Genomic DNA, 22,143 nt, shown 5'->3' with positions numbered 1-22,143 from the left:
CGCAGGAGGCTGCCCGGACACAGGTGAGGGGGGTGTGGCGCTGATCGGCGGGAGGGGGGGGGCGTGCGGGGCAGCGGGGGACGCAAAGGGAAGCCCATAGGCTTTCATGGGGTTACGCCATCTAGAACTGGCGTAACCCCCCCACAGTGAAGCCCCGGCAGTGGGCTTTGCTGCATATGGAAATGCGGTAAAAACCCCGAAAACTGGGTTTTTTACGGCATTTTCAGTTTGGTGAATCTCGTCCAACAGAACAGCAGCAGGGTGCAGAACAGGGAGAGCGCATCTCCTGCAGAGCATCTCCCTGCTTTGTATCCTCTAGTGTCAGCTAGAGGATGCACTGCAGTGATAATGTAGGGATGGGAAACTTTTATAGCCCCTGTTCCTGTGTGTGACTTTTGTTACATTAGATCGGCAAATAGGGCCGATTTTAGTCCATGCAGTCACCTGCCTGTTTGCATGGGGAGGCCGATGGTGGTGCCTTTGCCTGGGCATAATTAGTTATGCGCATGTGTAGGGCTTTTGTGCGAGTGCCCTAGCTGACCTGCACTGTCAGCATGGTGCAAAGAGAAGGGGGTTATAGGAACTGGCCACCTGTTGGCGCTGTTGCAGCCTTGAGTCTGTACTAACCCACAGCTATCACTTAATAGCAATAAACAAGATTATACAATACAAAAGATTTGGGATTCCAGGCTTCTAAGGCGCAAAGATCGATGGTGAGGCTATCGGACGGCGATGTCTCTCTTGGACTTATCACTCTCTTCAATATTCACACTCGATGAAATATGGAAAAAGAATCACAATAGAAAGAAAGCCAACTGTTATGTGCTGTTCCTCATTCAGACTAAAGGTAGTTATAAGAGGAAAAGATTTTATGGGCGTACCCCACTCACGGTATTGGCGGAGGGGTACAGGCACGTAGCGTTATCTTTAGGGACTCTCTGGTTCTTTGTGTCAACCTTTCGTTCTCCCCGTGTACGTGTAACAAGTGAACAAATAAACAAAATATTTGTATTAGTGTGTGTTCTTTGTCTGGTTTCTTAGAACAAACGTTTCCAAGGTACAGGACAAAGTTTTTTCCTTTTTTGTGGGCGTACCTCACTCACCAGATGCACGGTGGGGGTACACCTATAAAGGTATCTTTGTGAAAAAATCAGAGTGTAAAGACAGGATGGGCGTACCCCACTCACGGTATTTCAGATGGTAAGCAGACCCGTAGCAGGTTCTTTATTAAACGTCCTCTGTCCACTCAGTAGATCGTGGGGATTTCCATCCAATCGACATAAAAGTGAAATACATATACAATGTGTAAAATATCATTCAATATTATGGGTATAAGTGGTGGTCTCTGAAAAGGGGGGTGTGTACAGAGAGCGTACCCAGACTCACACTATAAAGTGCTGTTTTAAGTGTATAAAGGTATCTTTATCTACAGGAACCATAGATCTTCACCATGTGAAACAGAAAAGACAGTGTGTACCGGAGAATTTCTTCTCATAAAGGAGGAGATGAGGGGGTATGTTGCGTACCCGACTTACGATTTAGTAAGCCTTGAAACTCTCATAACGGTTTCTTTAATCCTGTGTTTCTTATAATAGTCACCATTGGGTCCGGTGAAGGGACGTGTGCCCAGGGAGAGATGATGAATGTAATTAGCCGTAAACAGTCCACTTTAAATATTGAGAAATACTCCTAGCCAGATGTTTTTTATAAAAGTAGAAAAATTCTCTTTATTCCAAAAACCACATCCTCTGTCTCCATGACAATCGGACGGATCATAAAAACAGGGGGGTACAACAAAAAGACCACACACGGTCACAATACAAGCAAACAGAAGGACTTCCAGGGAAATCCAAAAAACATCCGGATAATTTTTTTTTTTAAAAACTACAAAATACTTGAAAAAATACGTACATCCAATGTTGGGGTTCTGTGGTATAAAAGGTGATGGCTGCTCACACTCCACACTGGCAGTCGACGCGTTTCGGTGTGTCAACACCTTTTTCAAGATGTCTTGAAAAAGGTGTTGACACACTGAAACGCGTCGACTGCCAGTGTGGAGTGTGAGCAGCCATCACCTTTTATACCACAGAACCCCAACATTGGATGTACGTATTTTTTCAAGTATTTTGTAGTTTTTAAAAAAAAAAATTTATCCGGATGTTTTTTGGATTTCCCTGGAAGTCCTTCTGTTTGCTTGTATTGTGACCGTGTGTGGTCTTTTTGTTGTACCCCCCTGTTTTTATGATCCGTCCGATTGTCATGGAGACTGTTAGGATCTGGGGTGTCCCCGCCAACCCTAACTCCGTTGTCTCCGCCTGGAATCGACGGACAAGTGCTAGGCTAGTCTTCACCTGGGCCCGTCTCGGCTGAAGGGCGAATTAGGTCCGCCCCACTCCGCTACAGGCAGGTCTTAGGGATGGACAACTTGTCCGCCGAGGCCAGGAGAGCACAAGGGGATGACTAGCTGGACCCTATGAAGGCGGGGAACCCCAGAACCACTGGCGAGAAGATGACACCGGGGAAACGCCTATACAGTGAAGGACCCGTTGGCGTTTAAACCATGGGAAATGTAGGTAAACGCAACAATGCGTAAAGGTCTTAAAGATATCAATAAACAAAACAATAGGGACAGTATGGAATATCCCAATAATAAATAGCAACAATGCTTTAAGCTGGTATCAATAACACAATCTACTGATAAATCAGGAATGCAAGGATATACCGGGGGGAATCCCCGGAGGGTATCCCACCCGGACTCACGGTGACGAAGGAGTCTCGGAGGGAACTGCCCCGGACAACGGCACCACTGCTTCTCCCACAGGTAGAACACACGGGGTGGTAACTGGTTCTCTGGATAGAAGCAGCAAGCGACTCAAGGCAGGAGTACAGCAGATCAAGGACCCACGGAGGACCGGACATGCACAGCAAGACAGACTGGGAAGGACCAGGAAGCACTCACTATATCCGGCGTGGGTCTGATGTCCAAAAAGGTATATAAAGGGGGCTGATCCAATGGTCTGCTGAGGGACCAGCCTCCTAATAATTGCCCCCACCTGTGCTGATAATTTCCCGCCTGCCGGCGGCTGCCTGGCGTCTCCGTTGCCTAGGCAACCGCTGCGGCAGCGGGGAGACGGAAGCCGGCCGGCGTCGCGGTTGCTTAGCGACGGCAGCCGGAAGTTCGGGCCCGGAAGTGCGCTGACGTCCCGGCTGCTTAGCAACAGTCGGGACGCGCACTCCGGGACCCGACGGAGAGGCTGGCGCCGCGGGACCCAACAGTACCCCCCCCTTGAGGAGGGGTCAACGAACCCTTAGCGCCAGGTTTCCAAGGAAACTGTCGGAAAAAGTTTTCCTTTAACCGAGGAGCATGGAGGAATCTTTCCGGAACCCAAGACCTCTCTTCTACCCCGTATTCTTTCCAGTGTACGAGAAATCTGAGCTGCCCTCGAACCCTCTTGGAATCCAGAATTTTCTCCACCACAAACTCTCTATGACCCTGAACCAAGACTGGTTTGGGTTTACGAGCCTGTCTGACACCAAACTGGGTAGAAAAAAATACGGGTTTGAGGAGAGAAGAGTGAAACACATTATTAATCCTCAGGGATTTGGGGAGCAACAACTTGAAAGCCACCGGATTAACTTTTTCCAGGATTAAAAATGGACCAATGAATTTAGGACCCAGCTTCGAAGTGGTCTGGCGGAGCTTAATATTTTGGGTAGATAGCCATACCCTTTGACCCACCCTAAACCGACAAGGTCTCCTGCGCTTGTCCGCATATGACTTGGAAGAAAGGGATGCCCGTTTAAGAGCAGCACGGATCTTTTTCCAAGATTTCCTCAGGTGAGTCACGAAAGAGGAAGAGGACAGAGAATCTGAAGAAACATCAAATGCAGTGAATTTAGGATGCATTCCAGTGTTACAAAAAAAAGGGGATTTTCCTGAGGCTGCGTGGCAGGAATTGTTATAGGAAAATTCCGCTAAGGGGAGCAATTCAGCCCAATCGTTCTGGCATTTAGAAACAAAGCACCTTAAGTACTGTTCTAAGGTTTGATTTACCCTCTCTGTCTGACCGTTGGACTGAGGGTGATACCCCGAGGAAAGACTTACATGAATACCCAGAGTGGTACAAAAGGACCTCCAGAATCGGGCAACAAATTGTGACCCCCTGTCCGAAACTACATCCATCGGAAGACCATGAAGTCGAAAGATGTGACGGATGAACAGGCGAGCCAGTTCCTGAGCACTGGGAATCTTCCGTAAGGCCACAAAGTGCGCCATTTTACTGAATCGGTCTACAGTAACCCAGATGGTATTGTAGGAAGAAGACGAAGGCAACTCTACAATAAAATCCATCGAAACGTGGGACCAGGGCCTATGAGGAATGGACAAAGGGTGGAGTCGCCCAATAGGTGACCTTCTGGACGGCTTGGTTTGAGCACAGACCTCGCAGGACATTACAAATTGGTAAACATCTTGGCAAATACTAGGCCACCAGACTGCCCTGGACAGAGATTCTAGTGTCTTCTTTATTCCAGGATGACCAGCGACTTTAGTGGAGTGGAATTCCCTGAGGACCACTTTACGAAGACCCTTTGGTACAAAAAGGCGTCCGGCTGGGGTCTTTTTGGGAGCTTGGGTTTGAGATGCTAGAACCCATGAAGCCAGATCCTGGGTGAGCCCTGCCATAATGATAGATGATGGAACAATCGGGACCTCTGGGAGTCTGGGTTCTTGGACAGGCTGGAAGCTACGAGACAGGGCATCAGCTTTGACGTTTTTAGGACCTGGCCTAAATGTGATAACAAAATTAAACCTGGTGAAAAATAAGGCCCATCTAGCTTGCCTGGGGTTCAAACGTTTGGCAGATTCAATGTAGGCCAGATTTTTATGATCGGTGATGACCGTGACAACATGCTCAGCCCCTTCCAGCCAGTGACGCCATTCCTGGAATGCCCATTTGATGGCCAAGAGCTCTCTGTTGCCTACGTCATAGTTCCTCTCGGCAGGAGAGAATTTACGAGAAAGGTATGCACATGGGTGGACTTTCTTGTCACCAGGATCTTTTTGTGAGAGGACGGCCCCAGCCCCGATTTCAGAAGCGTCAACTTCTACAAGGAAGGGTAGTTTCGGATCAGGGTGCCTCAAGATGGGAGCCGAGCAAAAGGCTTCTTTTAATTTCTCAAAGGCAGCTATGGCCTGTGTGGACCAATTTTGTGGGTCAGCTCCCTTCTTGGTTAGTTCCACAATCGGAGAAACAATATCTGAGAATGAGCGAATGAACCGGCGATAATAATTCGCAAAGCCTAAAAATCTCTGAATGGCTTTCAAACTGGAAGGCCGAGCCCAGGAGAGAACAGCCTGCACCTTGTTCGGGTCCATAGAGAATCCCTCGGGAGAAATAATGTACCCTAGAAACGCCACTCGGTCTACCTCGAATTCACATTTCTCCAATTTGGCGTATAGGCCGTTCTCACAGAGTTTTTGGAGCACCATCTTAACATGCTGCCGATGTTCCTGCAAGTTCCTGGAGTAAATGAGAATGTCATCGAGGTAGACCACGGTGAAGAACCCCAGGAATGGTCGAAGGACTTCATTGATCAGGTCTTGGAAGACCGCAGGGGCGTTAGACAGCCCAAAAGGCATTACGAGATATTCGTAATGGCCTGTATGTGTGTTAAATGCCGTCTTCCATTCGTCTCCCTTGCGGATCCTTATCAGATTATATGCCCCTCTCAAATCAATTTTAGAAAAAATCACCGCTTCCCGGACCTGATCAAAAAGAACTGAAATTAAGGGTAACGGATAGGAATTTTTTACGGTAATTTTATTCAGGGCCCGATAATCTATACATGGTCGCAAGGACCCATCTTTTTTTTCAACAAAAAAGAACCCTGCCCCTACAGGAGATCTGGATGGGCGAATGAAGCCCTTGGCTAGGTTTTCCTGAATATATGAATCCATGGCTTGGGTTTCCGGTATAGAGAGGGCATATAATCGGCCTTTGGGCAAGGGAGCACAGGGGACAAGTTCAATGGCACAGTCAAACGTGCGGTGCGGGGGTAACGTGTCAGCCTCCTTTTTGGAGAAAACATCCGAAAACTCCTGATACTGCGGAGGTAACGTGGGAAGGAGAGGAAGACCATCAAGACCACAGACTGAAACAGGAGTGTTAAGGGGTTGAAGAGGAATGCCTAGTGTGGTGGCAAGGCCTATGTCAAAAAAGTTACCAGCGGCGCCACTGTCTATAAAGGCAGTGACCTCCGTGGTGACCTCGGAAAACCCGATCTTAACGGGCACTAGTAACGAGTTAAGAGGGGAGAAGCCTGCTAAACCCAAGTGAATCTCCCCACCCTCACTTAGGCTTGATCTTTTACCGACTTGAGAGGGCAACCCACTGCCCGATGACCCTGACCACCACAGTAAAGGCACAATCCTTTACTTCTTCTGCGATTTTTCTCAGCGACGGTAAGCCGCATCGCCCCCAACTGCATGGGTTCCTCGTCAGGTTCGGGAGGATTCTCCTCAAGAGGTTTGGAAGGCCATATGCCTGAGGTCTTTTCTCTTTGTCGCTCCCGAAGACGTCGGTCGACCTTAATGGTGAGTTTCATTAGCTCATCCAAGGATGTGGGTGCTGGATATTGAACAAGAGAATCCTTAACGCGTTCCGATAATCCGATTCGGAACTGACTACGGAGTGCAGGGTCGTTCCAGCCGGAATCGACTGCCCACCTCCTGAACTCTGTACAATATACCTCGGCAGGGCCCCGACCCTGCTTAAGGGAACGGAGATTCGCCTCTGCCGAGGCGGTACGGTCTGGGTCATCGTAAAGGAGTCCCATGGCGGAAAAGAAGTTATTCACCGAGGAGAGAGCCTCAGCATCCGCGGAGAGGCCAAAGGCCCATGTCTGGGGATCTCCTTGGAGGAGAGAAATTATTATTCCTACTTTTTGCGTCTCAGAACCAGAAGAGGAGGGACGCAATTTGAAATAAAGTTTACATGCTTCTTGAAAGTTAAAAAACTGAGAGCGGTCTCCCGAGAACCGATCCGGGAGATTTACTTTGGGCTCGACCACACGGGAAGATGACAGGGAATGGGCCACCTTTTCATCTTGTGCATTAACCCGGAGGGTGAGGTCCTGCAACCTCTGTGTTAGGTTATGCACCTGACCGGCTAAAACCTGAGAGGGATCCATCACCCCAGGGACTGGTGTCGGTTATGGCCGGATATAATGTTAGGATCTGGGGTGTCCCCGCCAACCCTAACTCCGTTGTCTCCGCCTGGAATCGACGGACAAGTGCTAGGCTAGTCTTCACCTGGGCCCGTCTCGGCTGAAGGGCGAATTAGGTCCGCCCCACTCCGCTACAGGCAGGTCTTAGGGATGGACAACTTGTCCGCCGAGGCCAGGAGAGCACAAGGGGATGACTAGCTGGACCCTATGAAGGCGGGGAACCCCAGAACCACTGGCGAGAAGATGACACCGGGGAAACGCCTATACAGTGAAGGACCCGTTGGCGTTTAAACCATGGGAAATGTAGGTAAACGCAACAATGCGTAAAGGTCTTAAAGATATCAATAAACAAAACAATAGGGACAGTATGGAATATCCCAATAATAAATAGCAACAATGCTTTAAGCTGGTATCAATAACACAATCTACTGATAAATCAGGAATGCAAGGATATACCGGGGGGAATCCCCGGAGGGTATCCCACCCGGACTCACGGTGACGAAGGAGTCTCGGAGGGAACTGCCCCGGACAACGGCACCACTGCTTCTCCCACAGGTAGAACACACGGGGTGGTAACTGGTTCTCTGGATAGAAGCAGCAAGCGACTCAAGGCAGGAGTACAGCAGATCAAGGACCCACGGAGGACCGGACATGCACAGCAAGACAGACTGGGAAGGACCAGGAAGCACTCACTATATCCGGCGTGGGTCTGATGTCCAAAAAGGTATATAAAGGGGGCTGATCCAATGGTCTGCTGAGGGACCAGCCTCCTAATAATTGCCCCCACCTGTGCTGATAATTTCCCGCCTGCCGGCGGCTGCCTGGCGTCTCCGTTGCCTAGGCAACCGCTGCGGCAGCGGGGAGACGGAAGCCGGCCGGCGTCGCGGTTGCTTAGCGACGGCAGCCGGAAGTTCGGGCCCGGAAGTGCGCTGACGTCCCGGCTGCTTAGCAACAGTCGGGACGCGCACTCCGGGACCCGACGGAGAGGCTGCCACGCTGGCGCCGCGGGACCCAACAGAGACAGAGGATGTGGTTTTTGGAATAAAGAGAATTTTTCTACTTTTATAAAAAACATCTGGCTAGGAGTATTTCTCAATATTTAAAGTGGACTGTTTACGGCTAATTACATTCATCATCTCTCCCTGGGCACACGTTCCTTCACCGGACCTAATGGTGACTATTATAAGAAACACAGGATTAAAGAAACCGTTATGAGAGTTTCAAGGCTTACTAAATCGTAAGTCGGGTACGCAACATACCCCCTCATCTCCTCCTTTATGAGAAGAAATTCTCCGGTACACACTGTCTTTTCTGTTTCACATGGTGAAGATCTATGGTTCCTGTAGATAAAGATACCTTTATACACTTAAAACAGCACTTTATAGTGTGAGTCTGGGTACGCTCTCTGTACACACCCCCCTTTTCAGAGACCACCACTTATACCCATAATATTGAATGATATTTTACACATTGTATATGTATTTCACTTTTATGTCGATTGGATGGAAATCCCCACGATCTACTGAGTGGACAGAGGACGTTTAATAAAGAACCTGCTACGGGTCTGCTTACCATCTGAAATACCGTGAGTGGGGTACGCCCATCCTGTCTTTACACTCTGATTTTTTCACAAAGATACCTTTATAGGTGTACCCCCACCGTGCATCTGGTGAGTGAGGTACGCCCACAAAAAAGGAAAAAACTTTGTCCTGTACCTTGGAAACGTTTGTTCTAAGAAACCAGACAAAGAACACACACTAATACAAATATTTTGTTTATTTGTTCACTTGTTACACGTACACGGGGAGAACGAAAGGTTGACACAAAGAACCAGAGAGTCCCTAAAGATAACGCTACGTGCCTGTACCCCTCCGCCAATACCGTGAGTGGGGTACGCCCATAAAATCTTTTCCTCTTATAACTACCTTTAGTCTGAATGAGGAACAGCACATAACAGTTGGCTTTCTTTCTATTGTGATTCTTTTTCCATATTTCATCGAGTGTGAATAATGAAGAGAGTGATAAGTCCAAGAGAGACATCGCCGTCCGATAGCCTCACCATCGATCTTTGCGCCTTAGAAGCCTGGAATCCCAAATCTTTTGTATTGTATAATACTGTCAGCATGGTGCTCGCACAGGATGGGGGGGGGGGGGTCGTACGGCGGTGGTTGAAGTGATGGGCTATGGGAACTCCCAGTGTTTCATGGGTGTTCCCATGCAAAAGCTGGGTGTTCCCCTATAAATGCCAGCATGACCCAGGATGCCAGGGGTGGGATGCTGACATCAGATGACGCCAGCCATCGCCCTGTCTCCACTGACATATTTGCGAGCCCTCAAGAAATCATTTGATGGTCACTGACCATCGAATGATTTCTCCAGCAGTGGGTACATGTGAGGGGATGAGTTTTCATAACGCATATGGTTGCAAGGGGATACAGTGGTGGTGGGGTGGATGATTCGGCAGGGTGGGTTGCGAGGCCCATACTTTCTTATTACCTTGAATTGCAGCGATAAGAAATGACTGTTGTAAGATCTATAACACAATGACTGATATACATGCCACTTAAATTAAAGAGAATTCTTCCATGAAATGCATTAAAAGCGACAAACTAATCATATACAATGAATACTATGTCTACTAGGGTAACAGTATTTGGAATTTAAATTTACCATGGGCTAATTAATACACTGAGACTATTGAATTTGTCCCAAAGGCAGCCTGCAGTTAACAGGGATTTTTTTGAGTCTGAGATCCAAAAATAAATCCCTGATAAATTAACTGTTTTGGAGTGCTGCAAAGCGGTAAGCACATATGGCTGAGGACTTATCCAAGATTCTGGGGGTGATTCAACAACTAAGCAACAGTCATTTTCTGCTTAGTAAGCAGATTAACACCACCCGCCATCCGTCTGTCTGTCCGCCCGCCCTCCCCACTGCTGATTCCCCTCGGTAACATGCGAGGGGATGTACGTGAACACATCCTCTCACATGCAGCCATAGGGGAGAGAAATACTTGATGTTTACAGACAGGGGCAGATTCAGGAGAAAATAACAGGGGGGCACCATAATAAGGGAGGGTAGGGGGGGTTAGTGGTGCTAGTGTACACTCTCAGAGAGTGGAGAGAGAGAGGAGGAGAGCAGAGAGAGGGCGGGAATGGGACTAAAAATAAGCCCTGGCATCTAAAGTACACAGGCTCAACTTTGCGTCAAAAGTAAAGGATGTAGTTGTGCGTGCGCTGAAGAAGGGGGTGTGGCCACTCAAAAGGGGGCTTGTCCTTGAGTGTAGTGTACCACACCATATGCCACTTCTACATATTATGCAACAAAATAGTAGTCCCCATTATAATATTAACATAATGCTACACAAATTACGCCAAAATTCACATAATGCCACACGTATTGAGCCAAAATTCACTTACTGCCACACGGATTGAGACAAAATTCACGTAAAGCTACACGGATTAAGCCCAATTCAGAAAATGCTCCACAAACATGGACATTGCAAGCTGAAGGACCATCAAACATTTGCATCGGAATGCCCATTACATGTAAAGCCACACACCATAATGTCCATTACGTATTATGCCAAACACGTAATGCCTATTACAAATTATGCTACATAAGTGCTGCTTACCTACATGCTCATTGCCAGGGGTCCCATGTTCATTGCCATGTGAGATTACATGCTTGTTGCCATGGAGGCTTACATGGTCATTGCCATGGGGGGTTACAAGGTTGTTGCCATGGGGAATACATGCTCATTGCCATCGGGGAATATATGCTTGTGGTAATGGGGGGAGGGGCGGGTAGGACAGCCTCCGCCGTTCAGAAGTGTCAGCTGGGCAGAGAGCTGGGGGCTTTTAAAAAATATGTACAGAGAGCTAAATATGTGTGCAGATTTGGTATACTGTGCAGTGCACTGCAGGTCACGGTTATTTGAAAACTCGCACTGCCATCTTCTGGATCCATGAGCCAATTGGAGCTTGCGGTCCAGCAGCCAATCAGGAGTAGCAGTGGTGGTTCCAGATTGGCTGCTGGACCGCGAACAAGCTCCGATTGCTCACAGACCCGGCAGGCGGAATCATGAGATTTCAATAGCCGGCCCGGGACCTGCAGTGCTCTAAAGACAGCCAGGCAGCCCGCTGCCCTCTTCAGTTATACTGTCGGTGGCTGTTCCCCATTACAGCGAGCAGCATCTCAGCTGGTGGGATTGCCCTGCATGCCTGGTGGCGGCGGCTGTCTCGAAAAAAAATTGTCAGAAATGACAGGGGAGGCATGTGCCTGGGTGCCCCCCCCCTTCCCCCCGAATCCACCACTGATCGACGACCATCGAATGATTTCTCTACCCTTCTAAATAAAAGTCAATCTGGACTGTTATATCGGGCCCTCTATGTGTTAATGCTGAAAAAAAGTTAATTTACTAGGCAAAAAAAGTCTGTAATTGAATAGCCCCCGGCATTATTGCCAGAGGCTACCACCTCTTTTCAGGCCTGTTAAATTAATGTTATGGTGGAAATTTGCTAAAGGAAATTCCTAAAAAATAGGTGTATTTGTATCCAGAAATACACTTATTTTTGACATTTACTATCCCGAAAATACGGCAATTCGTATTCATATTGATAGCACATCAATACGATTACGAATTGCCATATTTTCGGGATAGTAAGTGGGAAATTTACTAATATGAATTCGTAAAAAATAGGTGTAATCGTAGGCAGAAATACACCAATTTTTTACACATTTGTATTTTCGGGATTTACTATCCCAAAAATACAGCTATTCGTATTCCTAAAGATGGGACATTTGTATTTACAAATACGAATGTCTACACCATCGATAGAATACGACAGGAATCACCATTCAAAAGAATGGTGGTTCCTGATTTACTAAGCAGCCGTATTGATAATACGGCTGCTAATTGGCGTGAAACAGCCATGAAAATACAGCAGGAAAATACACCTTGATTTCCCTGTCGTATTTGCTTTAAGCCTGCACGGATCAGTCAGATCCGTGCAGGCTGCAGTGTAAAAAAAAAAATAGAAAAATAAATAAATAATAAAAAAAAAACAGCGTGGGGTCCCCCCCACAGCTGTAACCAGCACCAGGCTGAATGAGCCGGGCCCGGTAATAAAATATCAGGGAACCCAAAAAATAGGGGTTCCCCGATTTTTTACAACCAGCCCCAGGCTCTAGGTCCGGGGCTGGTTCCCAAAATACGGGGGGGGGGGGGGGGGGGCAAAATGACTAGGGGTCCCCCGTATTTTAAGAACCAGCCCCAGGCCAAACCAGCCAGCAGGGTAATGTCACAGCCGGGGGACACTTATTATATAAGGTCCCTCGGCCAAAACATTCTCCCTACCGACCAGTCAGCCTGGCCAGGGGCCCTGGGGGAGTGGGGACCCCCCCAATAAAGGGGTCCCCCCCCTCCAGGACTTACCTGACCAGGCTGAAGCCTGGTGCTGTCCCCGATGGCCCTGTGCGGTGGCCACCGGGCTGATTCTGTGTAAAAGAATAGATGAAAAGCTATTGTTTAAAACTGTGGAACTATGAGTCCCAGCAAGCCTCCCCCGCAAGCTGGGACTTGGATAACCAGGACTCCGGGTAATCCATGGAGGAGCTGTGGAATAAATCCTACTCACCTGGTCCTGTGGTGAAGATGTCTTCTCTTGGTCCGCCGTAGTCCAGGTATTTTTCATGCTGCCGGCGCTCCCCGCACTCTCCGCATCGGACTGAGAAGAGACGCAGAGATATTTCATACTCTGCGCCTCTTCTCAGGATGATCAGGAGCCGACTTTCTTGGCTCCTGATCGGCCGCTAGGCGGCCAATAGAATCATTCTGAAAAGAGGCGCAGAGTATGAAATATCTCTGCGTCTCTCCTCAGTCCGATGCGGAGAGTGCGGGGAGCGCCGGCAACATGAAGAATACCTGGACTACGGCGGATCAAGAGAAGACATCTTCGCCACAGGACCAGGTGAATAGGATTTCCTTCCACAGCTCCTCCATGGATTACTTCGGGCCCGGACACCACCATGGACCTGGAGGACGACATGGACCGCTGACATGGACCTGGAGGACGACACAGGACACCGGACACCAGGACAGAGGGCTACCTATGGGCTCAAGATAGGTAAGTATCAGTATGTGTGTAAAGGATGTATTAAAGTTTTATTTTTCTAATATGTCAGTGTGTATTTATTGTACTATTTTTGTTACTGTGGAACTACAAGTGCCAGTGGGCCCTTTAAGGCTGGGACTTGTGGTTCTCCAAGTCCCAGCTTGCGGGGGAGGCTTGCTGGGACTCATAGTTCCACAGTTTTAAACAATAGTTTTTCATCTATTCTTTTACACAGAATCAGCCCGGTGGCCACCGCACAGGGCCACTGGGTACAGCACCAGGCTTCAGCCTAGTCAGGTAAGTGGGGGGGACCCCTTTATTGGGTTTTTATTTATTTATTTATTTTTTTTACACCTTGCAGCCTGCACAGATCTGACTGATCCGTGCTGGCTGCCTGAAAAATTTGTATTAGCGGCCGTATATATGGCCAGTTAATACGAATTAGTACGACATTGGAGGGTTACAAAGCAGTCATATTTGACTGCTTTGTAAATTGCCCTCCGGAACACGACTGTGCATACGGCTGAAACAGTCATATGCAGTCGTAGGGAAAATACTAATACGAAAAACTAGGTTTTTCATATTAGTAAATTTCCCCCTAAATGTCAAAAATAAGTGTATTTCTGGATACAAATACACCTATTTTTTTTACAAATTTCCATTAGTAAATTTCCCCCTATGTGTCTAACTGAATTGTTTAGTGAAGCTAAAAGGAATTTTGTTAATGCTTCAGTGCATCTTTTGTTTGAATCATTTGTGTGTAATGTAATTTCCAGCTCATGAAAGTACAAACTTAACATCTTTACATTACATAATTTCTAGTACAGTATGTGTTCGCACCTCAATTGAAAACATTTCCATGCAGGTTGAATAAATTGAAAACAACACCACAGGCTACAAAGAGCTTGAAGGAGGACATGTGAGTATAATTTCCTTCCACAGGTACCCATGGATACTACTGGAGAAGAGGACTGACCGGCAGTGTACCCTTTTGGTACGTATTGTGTGTGTGATTGTAGAATGTAATAAAACTTAACTTTTCTTATGTGTGTGTATTTTCTCACTATTTACATTGCTGTAGAACTACAAGACCCAGTGGGTCCTTTAATGCCCCACATGCTGGGAATTGTGATTCACCAAGTCCCTGCATGCAGTGCATGCTTGTAGGGACTTGTAATTCCAATACAATGTAAAATAGTCTTGTCTTTTTTACACAGCAGTCAGTCAAGTGCCCACAATCCATGGGCACCGGGGACAGCCCCAGGATTCAGCCTGGGCAGGATTAACTCTGGATGGGAAACCCCAGATTTATTATTATTTATTTATCAAGCATGATGTATCGAGCTTCATAAAGTGATAAAATGGAGAGTGATAAACAACTAACCAATCAGCTCCTACCTGTCATGTTACAGGCTAGGTTTTAAAAATTACAGATAGGATCTGATTGGCTGGTTGTTTATCACTCTCCACTTTACCACTTTTGAAGCTTGATATATACAGCCCTTTGTCCCCTGTATTTTGGGAACTAGCACCAGCCCTTAAACCTTGTGCTGGTTTTAGAAATCCTGAGGATCACCTATGTATTTTGTCTAAAATCAGAACCGGTTCTTTGAGCCCAGGGCTGATTATGCTCAAGATGGGGGACCTCATGCCACCCACCCACCAGGTCGACCCATTATATCTGGGTCGAATAGAATCACATCAAATTTGTCTGCTATAATCGACCATTACTTGCAACCAATCGTTAAAAAAACTAAAGCATATTTAAAAGATACAACTAACGTGTTGCAACTTTTGGAAAATTTATCATGGAAAAATGATTATACTATGGTAACAGCTGATGTTTCCACGCTTTATACCATAATTCAAGAAGACAAGGGCATTGAAGCGGTCACCCACTATTTGAATCTAACCAATTATTCCCAAGATCTAAAATAATTTATTATTGATGGGATACGATTCACCCTGCGGAATAATTATTTTAATTTTAATGGTCATTTTTATTTGCAGCGGGTGGGGACCGCCATGGGCACCAGGTTTGCCCCCAGCTATGCAAACCTCTTCATGTCATACTGGGAGTCGCAAACCGTATGGCATGGAGAGGAGCTGGGGACAGGCCTGGTGCTCTGGAGGCGTTTTATAGACTATATTATTTTTGTGTGGGAGGGCTCTGATCATGCTCTCGATGCCTTCTGTAATTCCCTTAACATTAATGATAGTAATATCAAACTAACCTTTTCAAAAAGTAAAGAAGAAATATTTTTCTGAGATTTGTGCTTGTATATAAAAGAGGGACAATTGAACACTAAAGTGTATAGAAAGAAAACAGATTCAAACAGTCTAATTGATGTTACCAGCCAACATCATGATAACTAGCTTAATAATGGCATTCCATACAGTCAGTTCCTACGTTTTAGAAGGAACTGCACTGAACAAACAGTTCTTCATGATCAGATAAATGACATGACCGCTCAATTTCTGGAAAAAGGGTACACTAAAGAAAAATGAAATAACGCAAAATCCAGGGTCATGTCACTCGAAAGAACAGAATTGTTGAAAAATGAGAGGAAGGAGAAAATTGAGAATAATAATAACCACCAATGGTCATATATAAGCCAATTCAACCACCAACATAGGGAAATAGAAAACATTTTTAGGAAGAATTGGAGAATCCTTAAAAGTGACCCAGTTCTGGGGGGAACACCTTCCAATTAAACCAAAATTAATTTATAGAAGATCAAAGATTCCCTGGTGAAAAGTGCCCTTGATGCACCTAAGAGGAATAGCTTAAGAAGTCATGGATTCCATCGCTGTGGCCTCTGCCTTATGTGCAGATCAACGAAAGGACCCAGCAAAATAAAGGAATTTGTGGTTAAGGGAATAAAATATCCCATAAAATAATACCATGTTCTCATTGCCGCCCCTGCAAAATCCCGGGTTTTTCTTGCCGGGTTTTTGGCGGGGCACAGAGAATGGATACTTTTCTACCCCGTTCATACAGCACCTTAAACCCGGGAAATTCCCGTGTATGACGCGTTCACACTGCTTCCCCTGGTCTGCCCTGCCAACAAGTGTGTGAATATAAAAGCAGCTTTGATTGGCTGTTGAAAAAGTAGCTGTGATTGGCTGTTTTAGAAAGCAGCTGTTATTGGCTGGCTGAGGATGATGTCATATAAAGTGGCCTGTTTTTTCCAAGCACACTGCATTGCTGGAATCATGGCTGATGAGATGCTTTTGTTTTGCACCATTTTGCTGTTTCATGCAGCAAATGAGAGCTTGCTGCAGCTGCTTACATTGTGCTACCTTGCACAATGCACCTTGAAGAGGAGGAGAGCGCAATTTCTTGCTGAGAGAGACAGTGCTCGCCTTCATTATGTGCGAAGGAGAAGAGCTTTCATCACCTCCAGCGTTACCTCCATATTGAGGTTCAGCACATCCAGTACCCGGCGAATGTGGACCAGAGACTGCTCTCATGGCGAGGTATTTTGGTCTACAGTGGAGGGTTATGAGGATGACCAGTGGATGGAGCATTTTCGCATGTCACGTGGGACCTTTCAGTATGCGCTGGACCTTCTAACCCCTGCACTTTCCAGACAGACCACAAACTGCAGAATACCCATCTCACCTAGAAAGAGACTAGCGATAGCGCTATGGTGGTATGCTACACCGGGAGAATACCGCACAGTCGCCTGCTTGTTTGGAGTGGGGAGATCCACTGTATGCACTATAGTCCATGAGGTGACGCAGGCTTTGCTGGAAGGACTTTACCGTCGTTTCATCACCTTACCTCAAGGACAAAGGTTGGACGACATCATCGCTGGTTTCCTGCATCGTGGATATCCACAGTGTGCTGGAGCTATAGACGGTACACACATTCCTATTATTGCCCCCACAGAAAACCATGCGGATTACTTTAATCGCAAAGGCTGGCACTCCATAATTCTACAGGCTGTAGTGGACCACAAGTATTGGTAAGTACATTTTTTATGATAATATTAAACTGTGCTTTGCGTATTGCTAGGGTAACTAAACAGAAATCTTAACACTTTATATTTTCAGCTTCACTGATGTCTTCATTGGCTGGCCTGGCCGTTCCCATGATGCAAGGGTTCTAGCAAATTCGGACCTATACCTTATTGCTGAGGAGAAGCAGGATGGCTGGTTGTTCCCTAGAGAGGTAAAGATATGTTTTTGCTTGTTGCAGTTGGGATATTTTTAGTGTTATGTATGCATGTATGTATGTATAACCAACGTACCACATGTATTGTTGTTTTTCAATGTCTCTCTTTACACCGGTAGAGAAAAGTGGCAATCAGAATAGCATACTTGTACTCCAAGAATTCCATATTGTAACTCTTATTTTACTTTGCAGAAATCGAAGATCATCGATGGGGTGGAGATCCCAGTACATATAATCGGGGATGCAGCATACCCATTACGACGATGGTTAATGAAGGGGTTCACCCAGCGCCATCAACTTACCCCGGAACAAATTGATTTCACCCACACCCTCAGTTCTGCACGAATGGTGGTAGAAAATGCCTTTGGCCGTCTAAAAGGCCGTTGGCGTTGTTTAATGAAGCGCAATGACATTGATACCAGCTTCATGCCTCATGTAGTTGCTGCCTGCTGTGTGTTGCACAACATATGTGAGTTTAAGAAAGAACAGTTTCTACCAGAATGGACCGTACTGGAGCCTGAGGTATCAGATCACTCTGCAGATTCTGAGATGTATGAGGGGACAAACACATGTGCAGAAGACATTCGCAACACCATTACCAATCACATATTTGCTTTAACCCACTAACGTACAATAGTTTTTAATTTTCAATAAACTTCAAAAACATTTCTGTTTGTTTGTACATATTTTATTCATATGTACAACATATATTTTTTTAGTTAAATAGCATAAAGTGTACCAAAAATGCACATAGAAAAATATAATAAAATTGTAATGACAATACCCAAACGCCTTACATAACTTCTGTACAGGCCGGGTGGGCAGCCAAATAAACAAAAAGTCACTAAACACCTCTACAGCACATGGTAGCGGGGGTATTCCTTTCTTGGAGCCGTTCGATTCTCCGCATGACTATGTGGACCAGCCGCATAATCAAGGCAGTGCGGTGGAACTGTGGGAGGCTGAGTTGCACCCGGTGTACGCTCAGGGAAATGGCAGTGATTTGCTGGAGGCTGAGGTGTCCCAGCAGCATACTCAGGGCACTGCGGAGGAACTGGTGGAGGCTGAGGTGCACCAGCTGTTCGCTCTTGGAAATGTCGAGGATTTGCTGGAGGTTGTGGTGTCCCAGACGCATACTCTGGGGAGTGCAGTGGAACTGGGGGAGGCTGAGGTGGACCTGCTGTACACTCAGGGAAATGGAGGGCATTTGCTTGAGGCTGAGGAGTCCCAGCAGCATACTCAGGGAAAAGGTGTGACATTGGTGGAGGGTGAGGTGTGCTGTGTGGCACCATGTTCCCCTGGTTTGGGGCTACAAAATTTGGTTGGCCTGCGCTATACATTGGATAACCATACTGAAAATTATTGTGTGGTGGCTGGGGCAGTACATGGCCTTGTGCCCTAAATAGACTATTAAGGAACTCCATCTGCGTATCTCGGTTCTCTCGATTGATACGCTCATGCATACCAACAATGGCAGTAATGAACGTGTTCTGTAGGTCACGCTCATTGTCCATAAATCGCTGCAGACGAGCATCTTCATGAACTTGCATCGAATGATCCATTTCCTTCAGGTGTTCAAGCATTACGGTGGTCATTGCTTTTGTGGCTTGTTCCATCTTTGTGGCCCTCTTTCTTCTCAGTGGCACATTATAAACTATGGGAAAAACAAACAACACATTACTATACAAGACTATAATAATGTTACTTCTCCTTCTACCCAAAAGACATTGTTGGTGCCCATGCACTCGGAAAACCATCTGTGCTGAAGGCTAGATATCAGTAAAACCTTAACTTCTCATTCAGACCTGTTAGTAATGTTGCTGACAGGCCTGCATCAGATCCCCTCTGCACAGATGCATGTGGATGTTAAATTTCAAAAATACTTAAATAAAAAAGCAGTGTTGGCACATGCATGCTTGAGGCCTTTTCCCTCCTGCACTCTTGCTACATGCTGCAACATATTTCTTTAATAAACAAAAATATAGTACTGTGTAATAATGGTGATTGTGTAAAAGTTATAAACTTACTGTTGGTGCGCAACTTTGGACGTGCACTCTGTGGCAATGCTTCAAAGGCTGGACTTCCTTCAGCAGGTAGTGATGATGCAGGCGTTGATGGTGGTCGCTGCAAAGGTGATGGCGGATGCTGCACAGGTGAAGAGAATGCGGTGGGGCCTACAGCGGAATTGTGGGAGTTAAATGATGAATCCAGAACTTCACATTGGGCTTCACCATGGACTGAGCGGGAATCCATTTCACTGTCTGTGGCCTCAAGGTCAATGGGTGACGCTGCTGCTGCTACTGCGTTTTCTTCACAGACACTTGCTGCACTGCCAGCAAAACTGCTGGAGGAGGACAGTGATATGGGATTAGCCAGTGCAGAGTTCCCAAAGATGACATTGCACTGGTCATAAAATGGCCAGTCCATACGGGCACCACCACTCTTCCTCCTGTTTAGGTCATGGACCTTAGCATACTGCTTCCGCAGGGCTTTGAGTTTATTCACTACCTGTTGCTGCGTTTTGACGATGCCACGGGCAGACAGGATTTTGGCGATGTTGTAGTAAACAACGGAGTCCTTCACTGTGCCGGTCACTTGTTTTTTAATCTCCTCCTCTCCTCTCACTGCAAGCAGCTCGAGCACTTCCTCATCCCTCCAATGCGACATGTCTGCTCTCCTCGACGCAGCATATGGACGTCAGACGCAGCATTAAATGGACGTCACATGTCACCTGATCACATCCCCCAATGAGCTTCTTTTTTTCCATCATGTTTGAAAAACCCTTGTCTGCGCTGTTCATACTGAAGTACACCCGTGTTTTACCCAGGAAAAACCCTGCAAAAAACCCGTGTGTAATTTCACAAGGACGCGTTCACACTGAGACACGACACGGGAAATTACCGCTCGCCCTGCCAAATACCCGGGTTTTTTAGGCAATGAGAACGGGGTATAATTTTTAATTTGTAACTCAAAGAATATTGTGTATGCACTTGAGTGTAACTGCGGCCTGGTCTATGTAGGCAAGACTTCCAGATGCCTCAAGACCAGGTCCGCAGAACATGTCTATAATATAAGGAAGAATCTGGAAGGGCACATAGTGTCAGCACACTTCACTAAAGTGCATAATTCCAATCCTTGCCATTTAAGGGCATTTTGGGGAATCCAACAGATCAATCCTGATTGGAAATGTAATAATATAGACGTCTACTTAGCTAAAGCGGAAATGTCTTGGATTCATAGATTAAAAACTTTAGTTCCCCATGGCCTCAATGGCGAATTTGAACTTAAATGGTTCTTATAAATAAATTTGACCTGTGCCTCTCCCACTTTCTCATCCTATATATTCATCTTTATACCCATATACTCTTATATATTTTATATACATATATTTTTATCACTGATTTTATGTAATTTCTCCTATTATTACTAATGCCTAATTCATTATATTTCTAATTTGTTGTTTTATATGGACTCCATCGTTTGGACACTAATCCAAAATGGATGTGCGTTCCATCTAATACCGGAGTTTGCGTTCCATAAATGACAATGGTTTGTTAATGACATGGGACTCAAAAATGTTAAGAACTTTGCCCGGGAATATTGGAGAAGTGACACACTGCACCTCCGCCGAGATGTCCGCCGTACTTTCGGGTTACGAAACATCGGACCATTTCAGAGGGACACTCGGGACTTCCGGATAGATGTCTGACATACTTCCGGGTTACGAAGCCCCGGAACTTGCGGCTGTTAGCAATTATGTGTAATGTGCTGGGTTTAAAAGAGACCCGCTCAGCAGCAATAATTAAGCTTCTGATGAAGGGCCACTTGAGCCCGAAAGCGCGCTAAAGCTCAACTATTGCTGCCGACTCCTTAAGGACTGGACGGGGATTTGATGTTTCTCCTGCTACCATCGATGGTCCTCTGAGAGTCCTTGTACCCGTATACGGGTTATATGCGATTTTACCTTCTATCATTGTGAGTTTATCCAATAAATTGTATGTTCATTTTTTTATTACAATGTTGCACTAGATTTCGTTTTTTTAAAAAGTTTTTTCAGAATCCTTCTGAACTCTGGTTTGACTACAAAAAGACCCTTTACATGCTATCAAAATTACAGCTCCATGTGAGTGTGACTAAAACACCAAATAAATTGGTTATTGTGAATGACAATATTTGCACAATGGTCTGCTTTCTCTTTCCAAGATTATAGGGCGACTTGGTTTTGAATATCACTGTCAGAACTATTGTGTGTAAGTTCAGTGTGTGTTTTCGCCAGGGCTGCACAATTCTATTGTGTTGTTGTTCCACAAATTGCACATGTGCATTAATTTGCACATTTTCATGAATAAAATTTGCACTTTATCGCATCACATCGCATTTTTCATGCCTCAATTCACATTCAATTAAATAGTCGATTTCTTTAAACAAATAGCAATTTGACAACATGCGATATTGTGTGATTTCAGAACCTTTCTAAAAATAACATCCTATTAAATGTCACCCCAAGAGTGCTAATCTGCAATTGGATGTTTTTTACATCGTATAAAGCTGCAATGGTATTATCATCCTACTGAACAGTACATAGAAATCATGATTACATGGACATGCAGGTCTGAGGTT

At 45.9% G+C, this 22,143-nt stretch overlaps 1 protein-coding gene across 1 annotated transcript; it reads right to left on the bottom strand.

The window, feature by feature from the left end:
* Positions 1-18,377: 18,377 nt before the first annotated feature.
* On the bottom strand, positions 18,378-20,190 carry LOC146005749 (uncharacterized). The gene is made up of 2 exons (XM_083145179.1): positions 19,551-20,190; positions 18,378-19,177 (listed from the first exon to the last, which is right to left on the bottom strand). Exons 1-2 carry the CDS (start codon positions 20,188-20,190, stop codon positions 18,378-18,380), a joined length of 1,440 nt encoding a protein of 479 aa, XP_083001305.1.
* Between the last annotated feature and the right edge of the window lie 1,953 nt (positions 20,191-22,143).

Source organism: Crinia signifera, chromosome 5 (genome assembly GCF_055691185.1).
Source record: "Crinia signifera chromosome 5, ASM5569118v1, whole genome shotgun sequence".
Classification (NCBI taxonomy): domain Eukaryota; kingdom Metazoa; phylum Chordata; class Amphibia; order Anura; family Myobatrachidae; genus Crinia; species Crinia signifera.
This window is presented reverse-complemented; position numbering and strand designations above follow the sequence as displayed.

Excerpts from the sequence above, each read along its gene's own strand:
- LOC146005749 (XM_083145179.1), bottom strand. The coding sequence starts at position 20,190 with ATGTCGCATTGGAGGGATGAGGAAGTGCTCGAGCTGCTTGCAGTGAGA. Across the intron at positions 19,178-19,550 it reads TCCAAAGTTGCGCACCAACA|TTTATAATGTGCCACTGAGA; the intron begins GTAAGTTTATAA and ends TTTTTCCCATAG.